Source organism: Podarcis melisellensis (genome assembly GCF_964234715.1).
Source record: "Podarcis melisellensis genome assembly, chromosome: 12".
Taxonomy (NCBI): Eukaryota; Metazoa; Chordata; class Lepidosauria; order Squamata; family Lacertidae; genus Podarcis; species Podarcis melisellensis.
Genome location: NC_138544.1, coordinates 30458651 through 30482667, shown reverse-complemented (window position 1 = coordinate 30482667; position 24017 = coordinate 30458651). Strand labels below are relative to the sequence as shown.

The 24017-nt window shown below is 42.1% G+C and overlaps 1 protein-coding gene across 3 annotated transcripts in view; it reads right to left on the bottom strand.

Moving 5' to 3' along the window:
- The window catches only part of THSD7A (thrombospondin type 1 domain containing 7A), a 215426-nt gene that overhangs the window by 106900 nt on the left and 84509 nt on the right, over positions 1-24017 (bottom strand). For 2 of the 3 annotated variants that reach the window (XM_081882805.1, XM_081882807.1), the window contains exons 4-8: positions 14387-14635; positions 10512-10693; positions 7336-7404; positions 5382-5537; positions 1293-1496 (exon numbers count right to left, since the gene is read on the bottom strand). In XM_081882805.1, the coding sequence (XP_081738931.1) occupies positions 1293-1496; positions 5382-5537; positions 7336-7404; positions 10512-10693; positions 14387-14635 (860 nt within the window). The remainder of the gene's footprint in view (positions 1-1292; positions 1497-5381; positions 5538-7335; positions 7405-10511; positions 10694-14386; positions 14636-24017) is intronic. The other variant, XM_081882806.1, reaches the window with a different exon arrangement.

The following is a 24017-nucleotide window of genomic DNA, read 5'->3' as shown; positions in this document are numbered from 1 at the left end:
CAAATTCTTATCCTTTCCTTTTTTTACCGATTCTATTTCCACCTCCATCTTCTAAAGAAATACTGAAAACATTGACACTTCACACTGGTGAAAATTAGCCTGTCAAAATGCATGATAAAAATGGCAACTCAGATAGTGAATGAGCATGGGAGTTCACATCACATTTCTGATAACTCCCTACCATCCTGTCAACAATTACACACATCCACCCCTCATTCACACTGCCGTTCCATCAGCATAAATTTGGCACATGTAAAGGAATGTTGGCAACCCACCAACTGTTTGTGATTTGAACTAATCCAAACCCAGTCTTTACTTTCTGATAGTACAAGATCTATGGTACATCCATTGCTGGAACATGTATAGTAAATTTTGCTTCGAATCTATAGCCACTATTTAATCAGAACACTACAACCAGAGTGCAGAATTCCACGCGTGCAGCTGGTTGTTTTTATCTCCCATTTTCTTCAAACAATTTCCTCTTCTTCCATTCAATATGTATCCAGGGCAGCTGTCTACCAACTCCACCTGGTACGCAGGCTGAGACCCTACCTGCCCGCGGACTGTCTCGCCGGAGTGGTGCATGCTCTACTTATCTCACGCTTAGACTATTGCAATGCGCTCTATGTGGGGCTACCTTTGAAGGTGACTCGGAAACTACAACTAATCCAGAATGCGGCAGCTAGACTGGTGACTGGGGGCAGCCACCGAGACCACATAACACCGGTCTTGAAAGACCTACATTGGCTCCCAGTACATTTCCGAGCACAATTCAAGGTGCTGGTGTTCACCTTTAAAGCCCTAAACGGCATCTTAAGGCAGCTTTGTTCAGGGAAGTTTTAGTGTATTTTTTGGTTCTATGGAAGCCGCCCAGAGTGGCTGGGGAAACTCAGCCAGATGGGCGGGGTACAAATAATAAATTATTATTATTATTATTATTATTATTATCCATACTATCTGCGTTTTTTAAAAAAACAGCAGACAGTTCAAAACATAGCATTTGTCTATTCCAGGGATAGCTAACATGGTGACCTCTATATTTTGTTGTAGAACTACTGGACAGTACCACAATGATGGGCCAGCACTTGCAATTTGGAGGGAGAACAGTTGGCTTCTCGAGCCAAAATAAAAATAAAATTTCCATTGCTGTACACGCAGGATCCTAGTGCCCATCATAGGAACTCAAGAGGACTGGGGTTTTTCTTCCCCCTCCCTTCTTTTCCCCCCTGTGAAACACCAACTCCCCAGAATAAATGAATGAGAAACCCCAGAAAACAGGCAGATCAGCCTACCATCACTGTTGATGCAGACCACCTGTGGCACCTGAGTACCAGGCCCACACTCCTTCTCATTGTCTGGAATGCAGTCTTCCAGTCGTACTATCCTCCAATCAAAGCAAGAAGGCTCTTCACATGGGATGGCTTCAAGCAGATGAGGACAGTTGCCAGTGCCTCCTGTAGGTTCATTTGTAATGCGACGTTTCCTTAGTTTGAAACCTTGAGTATGAGAAATAAGGAGCAATTATCACAGTGATTTCAATGCACGAGGTATAATCATCGTTTCCCATTCACGTTTTAAACTGTATGGGTTTTGCCAAGTGATTCCTGAAGACAGCTGTGACATGTTTGTTCAATACAAGACTTTATGTAATTAACATCTCTGAAGTAACAAAATATCCAATCCTTGAAAGTCTTGGAACTCTTGCCAATGAACTGCCGACTTTTGCATTGTGTGTTCAAGTGTTTGTGTTAGTGTGTGTGTGTGTTAGATAAATCTGAAAAACACATTTCAAGTGCAGCCGCTGGGTAAGTTGCACAATGTTGGAGTTACCCCTTGACATTTGCCTGTTCTGCTTATATAGATACTTTTCATATACTTGAGGATGTGAAGAGAATTCATGTGTGAGGCTGGTCACCTGTGTGTTTGACCTTTGCCCTCCCTGTCTCATGAAAGCAGTCATAGGAGGTTTAATTTTTAAAAATGTATGGGCGGGGGAAAGGCTCTCCCCACCTCATGCTTTTTTGCCATATTTTTACATACTGACATCGGAAATGTGATTTAGTATTTGACAGCATCAACCATAAAACAAATATATTCAGATTGCCTTTGTTTTCTAAACTTTAATCCTCTACCTCTGAGGAGAAAAGCTGCTCAAGTAAGTCTCTGATGACCCAAAAATCCAGAAAAGTGCAATTCTGACTGAAGAGCAGGCATGGCATAAAACCTTGATCTTCAGCGCTCAGTTCAAGGTGTAGCCAGGCTTTAGCTCTTAGTTCTTGGAATATATTTAGCTTTTTGTGAGGCAGCTCTGAGGCAAATGTGGGCCATTAAAAAAAGAATAACTGAATCTGAAGGAAAAGAAACAGAATGGAATAAAAGTGTAGGAGAAGCAGAAACACGAAATATACGTAAGAGAAAGAGAAGGATCACAATTATACGTGTTTGAGGGGGTTTTAAAAAGCTGACAAATATACATATTTATCAATAAAAGAGAATGATGTACATTACAATCCCATATATGTCTACTCAAAAGTAAGTCCTACTGAGTCCAATAGAGCTTACTCCCAGGGAGGTAATAAAGGACTGCAGCCTAAAAAATATAAGATGAGAAAGAGGAGAGGGGAGAGTTTGTACTGATTAAGTAGCAAATAGGAACAAGCAAAAAAAAGGGGGGAAGTTTGTAATTCCTGCAGAATGTTTCTTAAAAGGTTTAAGTAAACTCCAGAGGTCAGTTTGCTTCCAAATCCAAAGGCAAGAGGAGCCCACCAAAACAGAGGAAGGCAAAGACAGAAAGAGAATAAGTAAAAGTAAAATGAATTATGTCTCTCTTCAACTATTTGCCTCAAGGTGCCTCAAGAAAAAATAGATTTTAAAGTTACAGTACAATGGCTGTGTTCAAAATGAAGCTGAAATGTGAAGGCGGGGAAGGGTAAGATTGTATGTGGGTGTGTGAGCAGTTATGCCTGGAAAGGGACTTTTCACTGTTGACTAGTCAGAAGATTAAAATATTACTGTGATAAATTTTGGAATGGGCCATGCTAATATGATCTACGTCAGGTTTTCAGGGGTCCTCATTGTGGCTCCTGCATCTTCCCCATTCCTAACAGAGGTGACTAACCTAGAGCTTCTTTCTTGCATACTCCAGCCCCTGCAACCTGTGCAAATCTGATTTCAGCACACAGATTGGTGGGGGTAGATCTCCCTGGAAACAACATCAGGAAAGGAAAGGAAAGGGAAAGGGAAAGGGAAAGGGAAAGGGAAAGGAAAAGGAAAAGGAAAAAGAAAAGGAAAAGGAAAAGGAAAAGATAGGATGCAACAATAATGTGGGGTGCAGGTGCAGACTAAGAAGCAGAAATTGCAAAACTGGTAGGTCAGAGGAAGGGACAACAGCATGAAGGTGGTGCAATCGGGGCCAGCACGTAAACAGATGCTTGCCCCATTCACATATAAAATAGGTAGGGTCTACTCTTTAGAGAAAAAGGAGAGCACAGGAGAGCACAGGGAAGAAGGAAGACTGCTTCCTTCTCTCCACTCTATGGCTTCCAGCAATCCCCATCACAGTTCGCTTCCAGTATCGCACCCTTGGGGCTGTGGGACACTTAAAAGCTAGATGGGATGGGGAGGTAAGACAGGAGAGGGGCTGATTTTGTTCCAACTCTTCATGAACTTTTTTGGTAGAAAGGAGGAGTGCGGAACCTGTAGCCCTTTGGATGTTGTTGGGCTCCAACTCCCATCAGCCCCAGGCAGAATGGCCCAATGGTCAGGGATGATGGGAGCTGTGGTCTGGCAACATCTTGAGGGTGGCAGATTACTTGCTTCTGGTGTAGAGTTTCCCACCCGTGCTTTGTAGGTAAACTTGACTAAGGTGTTTAAGATGCGTGTGACTGTTCTGCAAGGCTAGTTTGGCTCTTTGACATGTCTCAGATGCAGCTCCAGTTAAAATGCTACTGTAAATTCCTGGAGCAAACCATTGCAATGTGCCTCCAATTCGCTGAGAGGAATGGTTTTATTATGTACACATAAACATTTTGAAGAGCAAAATATTTCTTTGGAAGCTGAATGCTTGGCTATTTCGTGAGCACAAATCATTCCAGATGGATGGTGTCAAGAATGCCATAACTAAGTCCATGGGGATTTCTGTTTGTGAGTGAAGGTGACTTTCTCTGCAGAAATATTTCCTTCTCTGAAATATTGGCGAGTCCACACTGTTTTCTGACTTGCCTCTACTGATCTCCAAAGCACTGTAGCTGCTTCTTAACATTATTTGTATACAACCCTCTCAACGAAGATCATGGGGCAGTTTACCACATAAAAATACAAAATGAAAACACAAAGTACATAAAAAACCCAAACCAATAACCCCCAACCCTGCTCCCACAAACACATTAAAAAAGCCGTAAATTGTTTAATCAGCCAAAGGCCTGGATACAGAGAAATGTTTTCATATATATAATGAAGGCACCAGGTGAGACTGCCTGGGGAGAGCATTCCAGAAACAGGGAGCCACCACAAAAAGGCCTGTCACCATGTTATCACCCTCTGGACCTCTTGTGGAGGAGGCACATGAAGAAGGGCCTCAGATGATGATCACAGGGTCTAGGGCCATTCATATGGGGAAAGGCAGTCCTTGAGGTATTGCAGTCCTGAGCCGTTTATGGGGACACAGTGGGGCAATGGTCTGTGGGGACCTGTACCAGCCAGGAGGAAGGGGGAGCTTCAGAGGCACAGGAAGCTTCAGAGCTAGAGGAAGAGGCAGGCCAGTGCAGTTAAGGACCGGGTGCTTCCCCACTCTCCCCTGCACCACTGTCTCCCAGAACCAGGAGAGAACTGAAGTGGGAAGAGCAGAAGCAGCTTCCAAGCAGGTGTAGTCTCTAGCTATGTGTGTGCAGCCCAGAGGAGGAATGTACATAAACTGCTGGAGGGAGAGTAGTCCCCAGTTGTTGCAATTTCTCCTTATGGCACGGACCTGGGAATTTCTGCCTAGACGCTAGATTGGTGTGGGTCAGTGTCCAGAGCTGTAGAAGCGACTGTCTTACCTTTGACAAGAGTTAAATCTCGGACATATACATTCCTTTGGTTGGGAGACGTCCTCAACACATACCCCTTCTTCAGTGAAATCCTTATTATCAACAATGGCTACAATAAAAGAAGAATTCAGATAGACAGTACTGCCTTAAGGTTCTGAAACTAAGGCAATAATGCCTGTTTGAATTCCTATTTAATATTGGCAGCAAACATGGCAGTCTCTTTCTGATCAAATTTTGGTGGCACTGGCCACCTATCTGTATGTCAAAATCAACCCAGAGCTCAAACATTATTTTAACATAGCTCAGTATGCAATAAAAGCAACTAATACCCATTTATTTTAAAAATGCACATACCCTTTTTGGCTTGTTGGTCATCACAGCTTTCAAAGGTACATGGCCCCCAAGCAGACCAGGCTGATACCTCACACTCTATGGGGCATGGAATATGGCACAATTGTGTTGTGCTAGGTGTTGGCCCTGTGCACAGTTTGTAGTCCACTGGCTTAGATGCTATAGGGAAGAAAAAGACAACACAATGGGATTCTTTGTTTTTATTTCACACATGAATGAAGCTTTGCTGCAAGTCAACACCGATACCCATCAGAGAGTGCTTTCTCATCTCTTTAATTCGGTCTTCCTCAAGCTGGTGCCCTCTAGTTTTTGAAATGGGGGGCAGGTGGTTAGAGCCCAGGAAGCTGCACTAGAAGCTATACTACAGCTAGTTCATATCCAAGACATGACGTTTGGAAATCTCTGAAAATACTGCATAATTTCCAAGCATTCTGTTCTTCCATTCCATGCAACGAAAACACAGCTGCGCCATAAGCAATGACACCACTTTCAAAAGGCTATTTCAAACCGCACTGTTAAAGAAAAGGGGGTTTGAATAGGTATACATATGCTGTGTAGTTTCTCAAACTCCTCTTTCCTGCAAGAGGGGGAAATGACAGCAGTGTGCTTTCTGTATGCTACAGCTGGACAGAATTATTAAACCAGTGGCCTATGAGGATCCCTTCCCCGGGTACATGCATTCAATGGCACAGGAAATAGAAGCAAAGTGTATCTCCTTAGGAAGCTTTCTATGACTTTTGAGATAGCAGGGAGCACATCACACAAACTAGTTAGAGACACTTAAGCAATAAGAATTGACTAGCTGGATTCTCCAATAATAGCCAGCCATAACCACTGGGGGCTCATAAACAGCACATAAGCTGTGAGATAACTCAATCACAAGTATACTGCCTCTGAACACCAAGGCTCCATTTTTAGCTTTAACAAAAAGAGAAGAAAAGCTGGTCTGTGCTGTTTCCAGCCCAGTCTTGTGAATGGTGCATGCTATAGTGATATCTCCAGCCCAAACCTTGAGGATCATCTTGCACAATTTCACTGTATCAGATTTACAGAAGAGGATCGCATATGGAGGAAGGGTTATTTATTTATTTATTTACCAACAAAGCTACTTCACTCTAGGAAATCCTTTACTCTAGTAACTGAGGCTGCAATGAAATTGCATAATTTATTGCTCCACAAAGTGGCTCACAACATAAATACACAGCCAAATAAAACTATTTAAAATATTCATTTAGAACACTAAAACCTAATCCCAGCACAGAAATTAACAACACAGCCATGAAAAAGGAATTGCAGTAGACTTCAACATCACCTCCATTCTATACTCCTGGCATAGAAAACATTGATGGTTAGAAAAAAGATGGTCTTTGTGGCCTGCCTAGAATCCAAAGGGATCAAATTTCACTGTGTGGCCACTGCCAAGAAGGTCCTTGTGATAACAACCAAAGGCTCTCCAAACCAGGAGTAGTCAGTGTGGTGTCCTACAAAGGTGGTTGGGTTACAAATCCCACTATTACTGACTATATTGGCCATGCTAACTAAAGTCCAACAACGTCTGGAAGGCACCCCAGCTTTGCACATGCAGGTGAAAGCAACCCCTTACTTTCTGAATTAAGGTTTATAAGCAATAGATCATGTAAGTCACAATGTTTTGTACGGCACAGGAAGTTAAGGAGCCACTAAATGCATTAAAAGGTATATAAGAAATAAATTTCTAGTTTATCCATATTGTTCCATGCATGCTGAAGTGTAATCAGTTATGCTCTTTTATCATTCTTTTTAATATCTTCAATGTTTTAATGTGAAAGCCCACAGCTTCAGAAACAGAGAAACTGGTTTGTTTGTTTTTAATAGAGCGGTGTGTCCTCTATACAGCCAAAACACTTTTCTCAAACTGAAGAGCGAGTCCTTAGACGTGTTTCAGTGAAACGTCAGACTGAAGGCCTCAATTACATACCTGTTATTTCAAAAGTGATTGATAGAAGTGGTGCAGCACTAGCCCTCGATGTGCTCTGTGACTGACTTTCTGAAATAGCAGGGACAAAGACCGCCATGAATACAAGAGAACGGAGGGTGTTTAAGACAGCCTAAGACAGAACGAGCTGCTTAGAATTACACAGCTTACACTGCAAGTATGGAGCATCTGACAGCTATAGTGGTTGAGTTCCCTTTGTTTGTTTGCCATTCCCTAGTTCAGACTGTGCTGATCGGCACAGACTGGCAGAGAGGTGGGAGGTAGGGGTGTGTGTGTGTGTGTCCCTACGTGTATATGCAGGCCTGCCTGCCTGTACATGTGTGAGGGAGACCAGGTGTGGGATGGTCACATCACCTTTGAATAATACATAGAAATCTCAATACAGTTTACCCCTGTGATGTCCTCCTGCCTCCTACAGCTTTATAAACATAAGCTCAACTTTCTCTCTTTACTAGCTGAACCTCTAGGGAAGGTTACTGAGACAGAGCAGTTCAATAGTCTCCAGTTCTCCTAACACATTCTAACAAGAATAGCTTTGATGTCAGGCTATACTAAGAAAAGATGTTATGGACTATTGAACTCCTGATCCCCTTTGGAAATTTGTTGCCGGCTTTATTAACGTCTTTCTTTGTGCAAGACTTATTGTCACCATCTAAATGGTATAAACATTTTGATTCTTCCTCACTGACTGGTTGATTGTCCTGTCCTCTCAGATAGTCTGCATTATAAAAATTATGCACTTCCATCATTATTATTGGGTCGAAATATGTGCCACATGCAGAGCAAGAATGGTTTGATCCAAGTATCTGGATCAAAATCGGCACTTGGCTATCCGGCCTTCTCAAGTAACACCTCCGTGTGCACAGACCATGTTCTGAGTCTTTAAAACATCATTCTTATTTGAAACAAGCTAAGGACACCTCTGTGGCTGTATTTCTTTAAAAGTCAATGTGTACAGCCTAATACCAGAATATATTGTGGGTGTTTCAGGTCGTTCGAAACTGTGGGCTAGGATGCATTTTATTCAAGTTTATTTGGGTTTTATGAATTGTTTTATACCATTAAAGAAGGAGTGAGATCTATATTGTTAAATTCTACCATACAATTGCTTCACTTATTTAGAGCATGTCACTTACTTAAAGATACAATCCACTGGTTAAGTTCTCCTGTGCAATTCCGCAAGTGCAAGTTATCAAGAGTTTTGTGAACTTGTAAAATTCCCATTTCATTGCCGGTACATACAGAGAAGGGACAGTCTCTTTGTCTTTACAAGTTGCTAGAGAGAGATTAACCTGATAGAATGCTGATTCTACGGAGTGGTCTATGGAGCCTTTTTCTTTTGCAATCTCCATGCCCATGGAAGATTTCTTAGATTCATAAATATACTGTAATCTTAAGGCTGCCTTCATCAACCTGATGTACTCCAGATGTTTTGGACAAGGACTCCCATCACTCCCAACCAGCACATCAATGTGGGCTGGGGCTCTAGTCCAAAACTCTATGTGGAGCTACCTTGAAGATGGTCCAGAGGCTGCAGCCACTGCAAAACGCAGCTGCTAGGTTGGGAAGTGGACAGCCCCGATGGGACCATGTGACACCAGTCCTGAAAGCTCTGTACTGGCTGCCAGTGACCTAGTAGGCCCAATTCAGGGTGTTAGTACTAGCACATGAAATCTTGGAGGTGAGGCTGTGGTGGTGCTGCCACTGGGGGCCACCCAGTTAGTGCTGACCTGTGGCAGGGCCTTTTCAGCCGTGGTTCCCCAGTTGTAGAATGCCCTCCCCTAGTGTGGTGTGCCTGTATCTAACATGATTAATTTTCAGGAGGAATATGAAAACATTCCTATTTACCAAGCATTTGGCTGAAGAATGCTGTTCCTGGCAACCTTAAGATCATTGGACAGGAGAATGTTTTTAACTGCTTTTAGAAAGTCCTGACCTGTAACTGCTTTCGGACACTTTTAACTGTAATTGCTTTTAGAATGTTTTAACTGTTTTAGAAAGTTTTTGCTGTGTCTCTGATGAAGGGGCGGCATATAAATTAATTCATTCAATAAATAAAACATCTGGAGAGGACAAGATTGGCACGGGCAGCCTTCAGTTGTGGGAGGCATGCAAAAAAGAGGGAGATCATAGCAACACACTGTTAAATGGAACATTGTCCACTATAAATGAGAAGAGGGGTTGTGAGACTCGAGAGATTTTTCAGGTAATATAAGAAGGGAATGTAAAGATAAACTTTTCATTTAAATGAGAAATTGAGCTACTGAAGAACTACAAATGGATTCTGAAATAGAAATAGTTTTCTTCCTGATGACAGTTATCACTTGGCTGCTCTCATATATTTCACAATGCTAGCATTGTCCTGGTCCCCCAATGCATATGGCTGTGGTAAACATCAGATACCACTGACCCCAAACAGTGTTTGGGTCACCAACCTGGAGCTGCATTGCATGAGAGAATTAACTGTTTTTGCTCGCAAGATCCTTTATGCATGGTGAAAGAACTTGAGGGCAATCAAATAAGTAGAGTGGGTAGAATTCAGTGATAGAGCACATATGTTGTATGTGTCCTATGCCAGCCCCAGTTCTCTGGTTAAAGGGTCTCAGGTAACAGGTGTACAAAGCACTGAGTTACAAGATACGCATCTTTGCTCATTGGATACTTGAAGCAGGTGGGTATTTGGTGCTGAACTAGCAATTCCTAACATTCAGTTGAGAAACAATGGCCAATTAAAGATGATGATGATGATGATGATAATAATAATAATAATAATAATAATAATAATAATAATAATAATTTAAAACTTCACATTTGTATACACTTCCAATTGATTCATGCACATTATGTGGTTTTCATCCTGACAATAACCCAGTAAAGTAAGTTACTGTCACCTGTGTTGCAGGTGAGGGGACATAAGGCTGAGAATGGGTTGCCTAAGGCCACCTAATGCATTAACAGCAACGATGAGAATCAAACCAGAGAGACTCCCTGATTTGTGGCCCAGTCTTGTAGTCATTATGCTCCACATTTCCACGAATGTCATAACTCAGAAAGCATTTATACCTTATAACTGAAATGTGATTTTAAGAGAACTGAAAACGGTAACATTGGAAGGTTTAACATTTATGTTAATTCATTCGTTATTGTTTCAAACATACCTTCTTTTTCCTTAAGGGTATTTAAATAGGAGAGGAGATTTTCATTAGCTTGCACACAATATACCTCCCGAACCTGAATCCCACCTCCACATAGAGCTGTTTGATTTCCTCGACGTTTATCCTGTTGGCTTAGTAAAGGGTCAATGCGACATTCTGTCCATTCTGTGGTTCTCCATCCATACCTGAATCAAATAAATTGCCAATTGATAAAACTAGCAACTGAAACGCACGATAAAGCAATCAGAGTTAACATCATAAGCAAAGTGTCTTAACATTCTGGCTTTCGTTATCAGCAGGGAAGCAATCCAAAGGTTTATTTTTTTAATTAGCTAAAATGGTTCGGATACAGGCTACATTCGTTGAATTTAGGTCCCTTTAAAATCAGCAGCACAAGCTTGCCATGGCTTAGGTCCCACTGGTTTCAATGGGAATGATGTTCATCTAAGTAAGGCTACAATCCTATACCGCTTACCTAGAGATCAAGGGGCATTAAGCCTATAGCGCTATTAGTCTATATACAACCCAGCATTCCAGGTTAGAGAGGAGTGCTTTATTTACACTAAATGACAGATAATTATTGAAAGAATGAATAGATTTATTTATGTATTACAACCGACAGGCAGATTGCTGCCTGAATGGAGGCAAAACGGAGTGCCTGGGTAAGCTGCCGCAACAATCTGAAGCTAAAACAATGCAATGAAAACACAAGGAAATCCAAGATAAACACGTATACATTGAAAATGTTGCATGCAGGGAAGGGAATTAGAAACTTTCAGTTTCCCTTTGATAAGAAACAGAAAAGTTTATCATGCATAGCTATAGCTTTTGCTCCCTATTCACTTCTGCTTCTCATATATATATATATATATATATATATATATATATATTTGCTTTCGTAGATTTTCACGGGTACAGGAATGCAGGTTTTGGTGTCCTCGGGTGTCTTCCCGTGTAAAAGTTGGGGTGTCTAGGCGACGTTTCGACGAGGTCTCACTCGTCATCTTCAGGCTGGTGCTTTCGGCTTCTTGTTACTGGAACAGAGCAGGATCTCAGTGTTTGAGTTCCTATAAATACTGTTGAGGGGGTGTGGTGTATAGCCTCCAATGTTCTGGGCAGAGAGGAAGTTCCCAGGCTAGTGTGCCTTTTCTTCTTTTGTTCCTTAATTACTTGAGGGATATCTTGAGTGATTTCTTGAGTGATATCCTGAGTACCACTTAGGTGGGTCATTAGGTGTGGATTAGTTGCTAAAGTCTTTGTGTCTTGACCTCTTGAACTTTGTGAAGAGTTTTTCTGAGAAGATGGCTGTACTACACTTAGTTGTGCTCTGGCTTGGCTTCGTGTATAGGGGCGAGCTGTGGTTTTGTGGCCTGTGTCAGCCAGATCTGTGTAGGGATTGCAGGGGGGTGCAGCATCCGGAGGTGCCACCATGGTTTGGCTACTGGATGGTGTCTGTAATTTATCTGTGGAGAGGGTCTGGGTTTGGGTCTGGTGTGGTTGATTGGTGATGGCGTTTGGTGACACCATCCAGTAGCCAAACCATGGTGGCACCTCCGGATGCTGCACCCCCCTGCAATCCCTACACAGATCTGGCTGACACAGGCCACAAAACCACAGCTCGCCCCTATACACGAAGCCAAGCCAGAGCACAACTAAGTGTAGTACAGCCATCTTCTCAGAAAAACTCTTCACAAAGTTCAAGAGGTCAAGACACAAAGACTTTAGCAACTAATCCACACCTAATGACCCACCTAAGTGGTACTCAGGATATCACTCAAGAAATCACTCAAGATATCCCTCAAGTAATTAAGGAACAAAAGAAGAAAAGGCACACTAGCCTGGGAACTTCCTCTCTGCCCAGAACATTGGAGGCTATACACCACACCCCCTCAACAGTATTTATAGGAACTCAAACACTGAGATCCTGCTCTGTTCCAGTAACAAGAAGCCGAAAGCACCAGCCTGAAGATGACGAGTGAGACCTCGTCGAAACGTCGCCTAGACACCCCAACTTTTACACGGGAAGACACCCGAGGACACCAAAACCTGCATATATATATATATATATATATATTCATTCCTTCATTGTCAAGATGATGGCGGTTTCTCTGGAATGCTCAGGCCTCCCTGCTGAGCAATGATGAATGATCAGAAGCTGTGAGCTTTCCAATCAGCCCAGTGCACAGAGAAAAAAGATCTGATACAGAGTTAAAAATCTCAATCAGCCTTATGAAGCGAAAGAAATGTCACAAGACGCTCTACTCAACCAGCGCTTTAAGCAGATATCAAGGGAACCATTTCTACAGGCCACGGGAGATGAAGAATGATATTTCTTTTCTTCCAAGAAGAATGACAATGCCCCACAATCAAAGACAGCAAAGCAAAATAACACAACATCAAAAATAGCTTTGCTAAGGTCGCAATCCTGTACTATACACACTAACCAGGGAGTTTAAAGGGGCTTACTTCTGAGTAGGCATACATACTATTGCACTCCGCGACTCCTTCCCAGAAAATGAAAGAGAAGATTAAACGTGGGAGGAGGGGAGGGAACCCAGACAGTTCCCTATGTTCATGTGCTAATATTAATCTCAATTAGAAGCTGCACATTAAAGAAATCGTTTGAATCTAAACTGCTTACTGCCACGTCTTCTGGGCTCTAAGCAGGACTAATTTATTTACTGCTACTTTTAGATCTTTCCCCTGCTGACCAGTTGCTGAAGACATCAGGATGCTCAAGGAATATTTATCAGCCTTGCACGCAGAACGGGTCTTTTATCCCTCTGTGTGTAGAATACTTCAGAGACTGAGAATTTGCTGCAAAAAATATTCTGTGGAAAATACTGCTCTTGTCCAGCAATTACGTTGATTTACTCCCAAAATGAAACTCTGGTGCCAGCTTGCTGAGACGGATACCAGTTGGCAATACATTGAAGATAAGGCAACTAATGCCCCTCTCCTATATAAAAACTGGAATTTCTTTCTAAATTATGAGCATACTCATTTCCTAGAGCCAGTGGATATCCCTATATATATCTAATACACAATAAAGTGTGTGTGTGTGCGTGCATAAAAACATGGCTGTTTTTATGGCCCACTCTTGCCATTGGCTGAACTGCAGTGATGTTCCACTTGTGAAATTCTGTGTTACGCACCATTGGAAACATGATCTTGAGTACTTTTGGTTCAGTGGCTTCATCCATTACACAGGGTAGTATATTTTTTAGATATCTCCATAACAATATCATGGTGTTTGTGCTTAAGTTTTAATTAACTGCAGCTTTCAAAACTCTTCCTGCCCCACTACAGTAAACACATTATGAACCAGAATTACATTTGAAAGCGAACTCTAGCAAGGACTATTCAAAAATTTTGAAAGAAAGAACTAGAGCCCACAAGAAGGGTGATCACAATATTGCGAAATTTCCAAGAATGACAAAGAACGCTTTTAAGGTGGCAGGCTCAAAGCAACCTCTTTTTTGTCTATTTACCAGGACCCCAAATGGTTTTATTGTACATAATTCAAGATGCATTTGGAAGTGGCCAAAAAAAGCTCTTCTCCAAGTGCTGCTATCACCACAACCGCTGGCATAGAAGCTTCAGTAGTATTGTTCCTTCCCGCACCAATGGGTAATGGGAGAAGGCAAGGGCTATGTGACTGGACCTCACACTGGAGCTCTGACCCATGCCATGGTAACCTTATAGAAAGAATGGGCTCCTTCCATTACTATTTATTTATCTGAAATGTAACCCTGGGCTTCACACATCACCCCACTAATGCCAAATAGAGGGCCCCTGCAGCAGCTCCCAGGCTGCAAGAATAACGGGAGTCCCAGGCATACCCATTGCTGAAGGTCTAGAGACATGTCGATACTTACGTGATACACGGAGCCACCCCATCTCCTTGAGACGTGCACTGTTCCATTTCTTCTAGCTCTGGACACTCGTTTTCACTGCCAATAGGAAACTGCTTAATGGTCCGTGTTCTTGTACGATTTCCTTTGGGGGATGTCAAATCAAAGCATGTTTTGGAACATGGACTCCATTCAGACCATTCTGACACCTGGCATTCCTTAGTGATCACACAGGACTGGAAGGTAATTGGTAGCGTCTCTTGTTGGCAAAAGCTGTAAAAGAGCATTAAGGTACTCAGAAAAATGTATGCATTTATTAATTTTTATGACTGCATGATACACGCTGCACAATAAAATGTGCCTTCTTATACCGATATCTTCTGGGAAGTGATTTCTACTTCATGAAACAGACATTTCTGCACCTTGTTCTAAAAATTTAGATGGCCAAGAATTAGAGGAGAGGCTTCTTTAATCTGTTTGTAATAAGATAACTAACTTGTTAATACTTTAGATTATTTATGCTGGATCCAATAAGAAAGATTGTATTAAGAGCCATATTAAATTATAGTAATGAGCAAGTCAGAATGTAGTTATTTCTAAAATTATAATTGCCAAGCTGATAATTAAAAGTGTGTGTATGTATAGTAACGTGCCTTTAACTATGTATCTGTGGCAATTCATTTCCAATTAAGAAACGTCATCTTAGTACACTGCCTAATTGATGTCAACAAATGGTTTACAATTCTATTAGCCTTTTATATGGGGCAGAGCTGATTAATATTCTCATTTGAAATCCAGTTAATTTTTACATCCATGGCATAAAATACTTGCAAGCAGTTTCATCCCTCATAGTTGACCTACTGCCAATATTCAGAGACATTAGGTCCCATCCCTTCTAGAAGTGGGTGGGTAGGCAAAACTTCTCCACCTTCTAGAAGAGGCACATTTCATGTTCAGCATGGGAGGAAGAAGCCCCCTGATCAACAACTGTCTGCAGCTGGGTGGAATCACAAGGGCAGGGCAGATCAGAAGCCATGTCACTTCCTGTATGCAGTCTGAAAGGAAGCCGAATTCAGGAAAGAGCCAACATTTAATTAATTCATTCATTAATTCATTTTTGCTTATCCACCAGCCACTATGGAGGACGTCTCTACTTTCCTTTCCTCAGGAAACTGGGTAGCTGCCAGTTGATGGAAAGGAATTGTACTAAATCTCTTGGCTGCCAAATGCAGCAGCCTAAGTCCTTTTTTTTTTTTTTTTTGCTTTCCTCTTAGCAAAAGTGTTCTTTCTTTATCTGCACACGGACCAGCTGATTAGATGATGGCTGTTGTCTTTTTCTTAACCCAATTATTGACTCCTGGGCACTTGGCAGAAATAACAGTGCAGAGGGGAAGCTAAGCAGAGAAAGGGCCTCCGATACCACTTCCCAAACTAGAGGGTGCTTAATGGGCTTGTGGGTCGGGGGAGCGGGGAGGAAGTGGCACCAAAACGTAAGACCTGGGAAAGCTTCCCTTTGGCAACACAGGGAAAGGGTATTGTGAAAGGGCACAGAGGCCAGTTTCCAATGGGGATTGCTTCTAGCCCCACCCCGGGTTGTTAGTTATTAGGTAGTGCAAGCAGTTCATGCTGTCCTTTGCCTTTAAATTGCTTTTCCTCTCACTATTGCGCAACATATGGGCTGGGTCTCCTGTGTCATCCTTTCTCTCTCTCTCTCTTTCTTATTGGCTCTCCATTGCGGATGGTATTACACTTCAGTGTGATATGCTTAACTGACATTAAGGCCTATCACTAGAACTGCACAAAATGTTAACTGTCAATCACTAGTCAAATGAGATTAATTGTTAAAGGGGGGAAAAGCACCCGTTATTGTTCCCTGCAGAAAAAAGTGGTGATAATAGATACGCACAAATAGAGGCAACGATTTCTGACATATGAATAGTGCCAAATGAGCCTGCGTTCATCACACAAATATATTCCACAGTTCAGATAACCAACAGCTGCTGTGACAGCTTCCTCATGCAGCAAGGACTGCAGAAATCACTGTGAATAAACATACAGCCTCACCCTTATAGCTATATGTGAAGTCAATCGATAATTCAGAGGCAAACGAAAAATTATTGTGGTGTCTTAGACCACATCCACCCCATACATTTAAAGCACTATGATACCACTTTAAATGGACATGGTTTCCCTCAAAAGAATTCTGTGAGCAGTAGTTAAGGGTTCTGAGAATTGTTAGGAGACCCCTAGTCATCTCCCAGAATTACAATTCCCAGAGCTACCTGGGAAGGAGGACTGACTGAACCACTCTGGAAATTGTAGCTCTGGGAAGGGAATAGGGGTCTCCCAACAACTCTCAGCACGATTAACAAACTATCATATCCAGAATTCCTTTGGGTATCATAGTACAGTGGTACCTCGGTTTAAGAACAGCCCTGTTTACAAACTATTTGGTTTATGAACTCTGCAAAACTAGAAGTAGTGTCCCGGTTTGCGTACTTTACCTCGGTCTAAAGCCAAATGGTGGAAGGGCACCAGCGGTGGGAGGCCTCATTAGGGAAAGCACGGCTCGGTTTAAGAATGGCTTCGGTTTGAGAATGGACTTCCGGAACAGATTAAGTTTGTAAACTGAGGTACCACTGTACTTTAAATGTATATTTTAAATGTGGTATTTGAGGTTCAGCCTTCCACAATAGGGTACAATTTTCATCACTGCTGACCATTGGCCATGCTTGATGGGGGCTGACGGGAAATGTAGTCCAATAACATCTGGAGGGCACTAAGTTGAGGAACACTGATCTGGATTATGGATCATTTGTCAGCTTTCATTGCCAGCAGATGCATCCGCCAGCCTGGGACCTGTGTGTGTGTGTGTGTGTGTGTGTGTGTGTGTGTGTGTGTGTACAGAGAGAGAGATGAACTGATGAACAATGGGTTAACAAAGTGAAAATGGAAAATGCCGTGACACCTGAATCCAAGCACAGATGAAGCTGAAATGCTGTTGATTTTAAAGGAAGAAAGAGATGAAAGAAATTGCAGAGTTCCTGGGATTAATTTCCTAGAGAATAGTTGAGCGGAATCCAGGAAGAATGCATTACAATCACTAGGGAACCCATTCCTATTTTATTACAAGCAGTGTTTTTTTATGGGGGTACGCAGGGGTACACATACCCCCTAAACATTTTGTGACTCTAAGTTTGGTCTCATTGACGGGCAGTATTTCAATATGAGTAGGGAAATGAGAGTACCCCCAAACATTTTTTTTAGAAAAAAAGGACTGATTACAAGCAACAGTATATACTGATGAAGAACACATATTGTCACATTTGTCAAAACTGCTGTTATTTAATGGGGGGGGCAAACTTATTTACTACTATTTATTTACATAACAGCATTTCACACTGCTTATATGTTGATAAATATGTGTAAGAATAATGAATTGACACTCAAAAACTTTTCTTAGAGCTGCAGTCCTTGACTATGAAGTAAGCCCAATGGAAAAGTATGAGACTTATCCTGCGTAAACATTCACAGGGCTACATTTTACCCTTTTGCTTTTGAAGGTACTCAGACATGTAGCAATTAGAGCAAGGAGGTGAAAAATGCTTTATATGTATTGTCATGTTGACTGGCTGCAAAACTGGGGAGCATCTTGGTGGTAAGGAGGGAGAATGAACAGGTGCAAACTGTTTGCCCCACATATGTCCTTTTTTACAATCTCCACTGCTGCCTAGCACCATATCCTCAGTATTTCCTGCCTGAAAAATTCCAGAATGAGGGCGGCTACTGTAAAAAGGCAGAGGATGTAGTTTCATGGGAACTTTTGCCATGCTATTCTCAAAGTTTGGGTATGGTAAACGCCATTTCACCTTTTTAAAAATCCAGATTCTGCACTATTCTAGCAATGAACTGAAGAACCAGTATGACCTATAGATCAGTGCTTGCTGGGGGAAGGGAGACATTATGCGCAGGAATGCATAGCACAAGGCATAGCTGTACTTCATGCGGCGCTCACTTTAGAAAGTGTAAGCTTCCTAAATTGGCTCTAGATTCCCTACCAAGAAGTAAAATGCAAACATTAACTTCCAGCCTGCTTTTAGTAGTGGATGCAGCTTTTCACTTAACATGAATACCATGGGGTGAATTGAGACAACGATAATTGCCTAGGGAGAAATTGGAGCTGATGGCAAGTGTCAAATATCACCATCAGGTAAAAGGCTGCAAGAATTATAGCATGTTGTAGACAGATAACCCAAGTCTGACTCTCAAAAACCAAAGTGAAACTTACAGTGCTGAGTTAGCGCAAAAGGTTCCCATTAACCAAACCATGTGCTTCAATAATATATTAATGGAAATAATGTATGAATAATACATTATTCCCATTAACCAAACCATGTGCTTCAAACCAATAAAGATACTAACATATATAATGGGAAAACTTGTACGGCAAGTCCAAACCATTTCATCCTGAGTTATGATGGATTACCATATGCAAAGGTGTCTGCATGGTGGTGACCACAGATACATATGCAAAAGTGTTAAAATGCTAATATGAAAAGAAAAGTCTGTCCTAATAGAATTTTCCATTACTTGGTCTGCTTTCGGATGGCTAAATAGTATTAGAAACTACGTATACTGAGTGTTGTTCTGGAAATCCAACGTAAGGTCAAAGCAAGGGTAAGGGGTTTGCATCATCAAGTAGTAGAAACCTGATAGAGAATGACCTAAAAAACATACTAAGGAAAGGTTTATCAAAATATGTCTTCAGGGCAACAGTCATTGAATTGTGGTCTCTTCTGTTTTGTGCTCTCCTGAAACCTATTAGGCTTCAGCTGCTTGTTTCAAAATACTGGTTTTTAGCCACGGTCAGACTGCTCTCTACACATGTGTCAGGGCTGGTATTTAGTAGAAAATATCATTTGCCACATCTACATGCAATGCCTCTCCTTCCCTCTTCTGCTGAGCACCAAGAGAAGCCAGGGAATATGTGGAAGGAGACCATACTATGGACTTTCTCTAAGCCAGTGTTTATCCAGTTTCCTGGGGGCTGTTACAGCTGTATGGAGCTTTTTCAGGATGGAATGGTGCTCCAAGCTGCTCCCGCATAAGTGATAACAAAAGGCCCAGGCTTTTTTTTTTTTTAAAAAAAAAAAAACCCTTCACTCTGTAGAGTACAGTGGTACCTCAGGTTACATACGCTTCAGGTTACAGACTCCTCTAACTCAGAAATAGTGCTTCAAGTTAAGAACTTTGCTTCAGGATGAGAACAGAAATCGGGCTCCGGCAGTGCAGCAGCAGGAGGAGGCCCCATTAGCTAAAGTGGTGCTTCAGGTTAAGAACAGTTTCAGGTTAAGTATGGACCTCTGGAACAAATTAAGTACTTAACCTGAGGTACCACTGTACTACCCTGGCTTAACTTCCCCTCACTCTCAACTGTACTGCCTTTTTATGCTGGAGCTTCTTGTCATTTTACCCTTTTTTGGCATTTCCCCCCATTACTTTTTATTCCCAGCACACTAGAACTGTTAACATTTATTTTCCCCTACTTGATTTCCCTTTTGATTACATACTGACTCCTCCATTGTTCTGGAATGAATAACGTAACTAAATTCAGCAGGGAGAATGCTGCCAACATAATCTCTGGGTACATGTCAGAAATGAAACAATTGAATGCTGAGTTGTTATTTCCAGCTTTAAAATGAAAGGGGGTGGGGAACCCACCTCCTACATACAAAGAGCACAATAATTCCAGGTTAAATAAGTAACAGCAGCTTTCACACTAGTAATGCAAGGCTGTTCGGCTGTAGACCATTAACTCTACATGATAAGGGGGTTCCACATTCCTGAGGGCTTGGGGGTTTCATATTCTGCAGCTGTCTAGGGAACTACACTACGCTGTTTATTCCTTTATTGTGGGCAGCATTTCTCTGCTTTAATTCTCCTCCTTTTAGTGTCCTATATAACCTGAGCATTCATAAACATGATTTTCATTTTCCATTGGAAATTATTTTGTTTCAAAAGAAAAAGGAAATAAAACGAATTACTTTTTTTCCCACTGAGTGCAGTCCACAATGCATACGTTTGGTCATTCAAGAGTATCTGTATGCTTTAAAGAAAAAGAAAAAAAATAACACAAACTTCCATCTCTTTTGGCAGTAACCTGGTAATTTTAGTACAGGGTCCAGCACTACCAAGCAGGGGTCATGAAGCACAGCTGTATTCCGCAGCCTGTGCTCCTTTCACAGCTCATAACTGGAATCCTGTACTGAAAGGTGTCCCATCTTAGAAGAAGCAAGATGTGGCCGGACAACACGGCTAGTTGTGGTGTAGTGCCAAAAACCATGAGTGGAAGCCCACAAATTCCAGATTTCAGCTCTTCTCTCTGCCATAAACATATTAGGCAAGTGACTCAGACTCTTGATGCAAATATGAAATATGGAGATAATATTGGCCACCTTATGGGGTGGTTGTAAGATTTACACAGATAAAAAGTCCATAAAATGCTATGAACCTTCTAAGGCATTATATAAATGCTACGTATTAAGAAATACAAAGGAGGCTCACAAAAATTTGTGGGAAATTGTGGAGAGGGTGGTTAGGAGTTCTCCCCCCATGTAGGCCTCCAGGATGTCTCTATACACATCTGGTGCGCAGGCTGAAACACTACCTGCCCGCAGACTGTCTCGCCAGAGTGGTGCATGCTCTAGTTATCTCCTGCTTGGATTACTGCAATGTGCTCTACGTGGCGCTACCTTTGAAGGTGACCCAGAAACTACAACTAATCCAGAATGTGGCAGCCAGACTGGTGACTGGGAGTGGCTGCCGAGACCATATTACACCAGTCCTTAAAGATCTATATTGGCTCCCAGTATGTTTCCAAGCACAATTCAAAGTGTTGGTGCTGACCTTTAAAGACCTAAACGGCCTCGGCCCAGTATACCAGAAGGAGCGTCTCCACCCCCATCGTTCTGCCCAGACACTGAGGTCCAGTGCCGAGGGCCTTCTGGCAGTTCCCTCCCTGCAAGAAGGGAGGTTACAGGGAACCAGGCAGAGGGCCTTCTCGGTAGGACAGCCTGCCCTGTGGAACACCCTCCCATCACATGTCAAGGAAATAAACAACTATCTGACTTTTAGAAGACAGCTGGAGGCAGCCTTATTTAGGGAAGTTTTTATGTTTGAAGTTTTATTATGATTTTAGTGTTCTGTTGGGAGCCACCCAGAGTGGCTGGGGAAGCCCAGCCACATGGATGGGGTATAAATAATAAAATAAATTATTATTATTATTATTATTATTATTATTATTATTATTATGTGTTACAACTGCCAGAATCAGGAGACTTCATTCTCTCTCAATCTGTTTCTCAAAGCCAGAATAAGAAAATCCACACCAGTGCCCAATTTTTGCCTTCACTCTCTGTTTAAATGGATCGCTGTGAAGTCTGTACAGTAATGAAAACAGACCATGCCTTCAGATACTTACCTTGTCACAGCTATTGATCAGGCTGAAATATCCCTCAAGCCAATCTAGAAAAAAAACTGGGCACCTTAATTACCACAGGCAAGGGATGAAATACGTTCCAGTGCCACTTTCAGCAAATGGATATATCGCAGCAGGTCAAAGGGAATGGTTTTACAAATATGGACATAACTGCTTCCAAGACTGGACATTGCCATTTTTTGTTTTGCATTCCGACATTTGTATATGGAAGCTGCTTTACACTGAGCCCCTATCTCTGATCCACCTAACTGAATACTGTATTGGCAACAACTCTCCAGCTTCTCTTCCCCAGTTCACCACCATCCCTGGAGAGAGAGGGCTTTGTTACCTGCAGCTAACTATCTATGCTACAGGATGTCCCTTTGTGCTCCAGCTAACACCTGGGACTGGCCCTGCCTCGCTCTGCACTGCTCCAGAGTGTGACTTAGGCTGCAACATCCACACCATATATTTAAAACACTATGATACCATTTTAAACAGCCATGGCTTCCACCATGGGAGGTGCAGTTTGTCAAGGGTGCTATAAGTCATTAAGAGACTCCTATTCTCAGGGAGCTGAGGGCTCTTAGAGGAGACCATTTTGAGGCGTGTTTGCTTGTTTGTTTTGCAATCAAGCCAGTATATCATTTTTACAAAATAATAAATAAAATATTCCCATGCCAGAGCTACAATACCCATATTTCTCTGAAACAAGAGGTTGTTAAACTACTCTGAAAACTGTAGCTCTGGGAGGGGACTAGGAGTCTCCAACAACTCTCAGCACCTTAAGAAACTACAGCTCCCAGAACTCTCTGGGGGAAGCCATGACTGTTTAAAGTGGTTTCATGGTGCTTTAAATGTATGGTGCAAATGTGGCCTAAGTCACATTCTTCAGCAGTGCAAAGGGAGGCAGAGAACAACCATTGATGAAAAGTATTTGATTTACCAATCAACTATAAACTGTCCCGTAACCAATGAGAAAACTGGCACATTTACTTATGTACTATTTAAAAACACCCTTAAGAGAACTATGTTTGAGACACAAGCACATTATTGCCATCAGTCATTCAGTGGGAGTAGAATCATAGAACTGTAGAGTTGGATGAGACCCCAAGGGCAATCTCGCTTAACTCTGTGAAATGCAGGAATCTCAGTATCTGACATATAAGGCCGAAACAAGAACAATTCTGGGGAAAAGCTGGCCCTTTTAAATCTGCTGGATTTGCACTGGCGTTCATAGAACCATATGAATGCTGCTTCAAAAGAAAACTTTGCCAGATGTGCCTATGAACGAACTAATTCTTTGTGCCTATGCATTAGTTTGCAGAGTCTTCTTGTGACCCGTTATCTTTCAGGTAATGTGGGTTGGTATGCCCTGAAAGCTACAGCTTCACTAGATTTTAAGAAACGGTCTCAGTGGTAGAACATCTCCTTTGCATGCAGAAGGTCCCTGGTTCAATTGCCACCATCTCCAGTAGGATTAGGAATGCCCCGGTTGAGAGAGCTGTTGCCACTCAACGTCAACAGTACGGAGGTAGATGGACCAATGGTGTGACTTGGAAGCATAAGGCAGCATCCTATGTTCCTACACTACTGTTCTGTGTCTCTGGCCACACTCTTTCTTTTTGTGTGGCAACACACAATCTAGGTAAACATAACTCATGATGCAACTTCATTCCTCCTGTGCCACGTCCTATGTCCACTGCAGACGGCCAGTGATATGAGGCTGGGGGAAAGCACTGCACAGAACAATTGTGCCACATCACACATAGTGTTTATCTAAAGAGGAGGGAAAGAAACAAAGAGCAACAGCAACCCTGTGTCTCTCAAAACATCTGGTTGAGTCCTCTGTGGCTGGGTGATTCTGGTTCAGAGCAGTGACAGCATAAAGGCATGGATGTTCCTTGAGCCCTGCAAACCTTGTATCAAGGGAGGCTTGTGAAAGAAAGCCCATTTGTACTTCCTCCGTGACAAGTGTCACAACATTTGCAAGGAGATGAGCATGAGTAATTTATTTTGACCGTTTCATAATGTATATTGTTGCCAAGCCTCTCTTGGAACATTAGAGCATAGTGGATTGTTGTAAGGGAACAGCAAAACCTCTGTTGTGCATTTCCAGTTCAAGAAGTGACTGAATGGCCACTTTAAAAATGTTTTCCAATGGTGCTCGATGCAAGT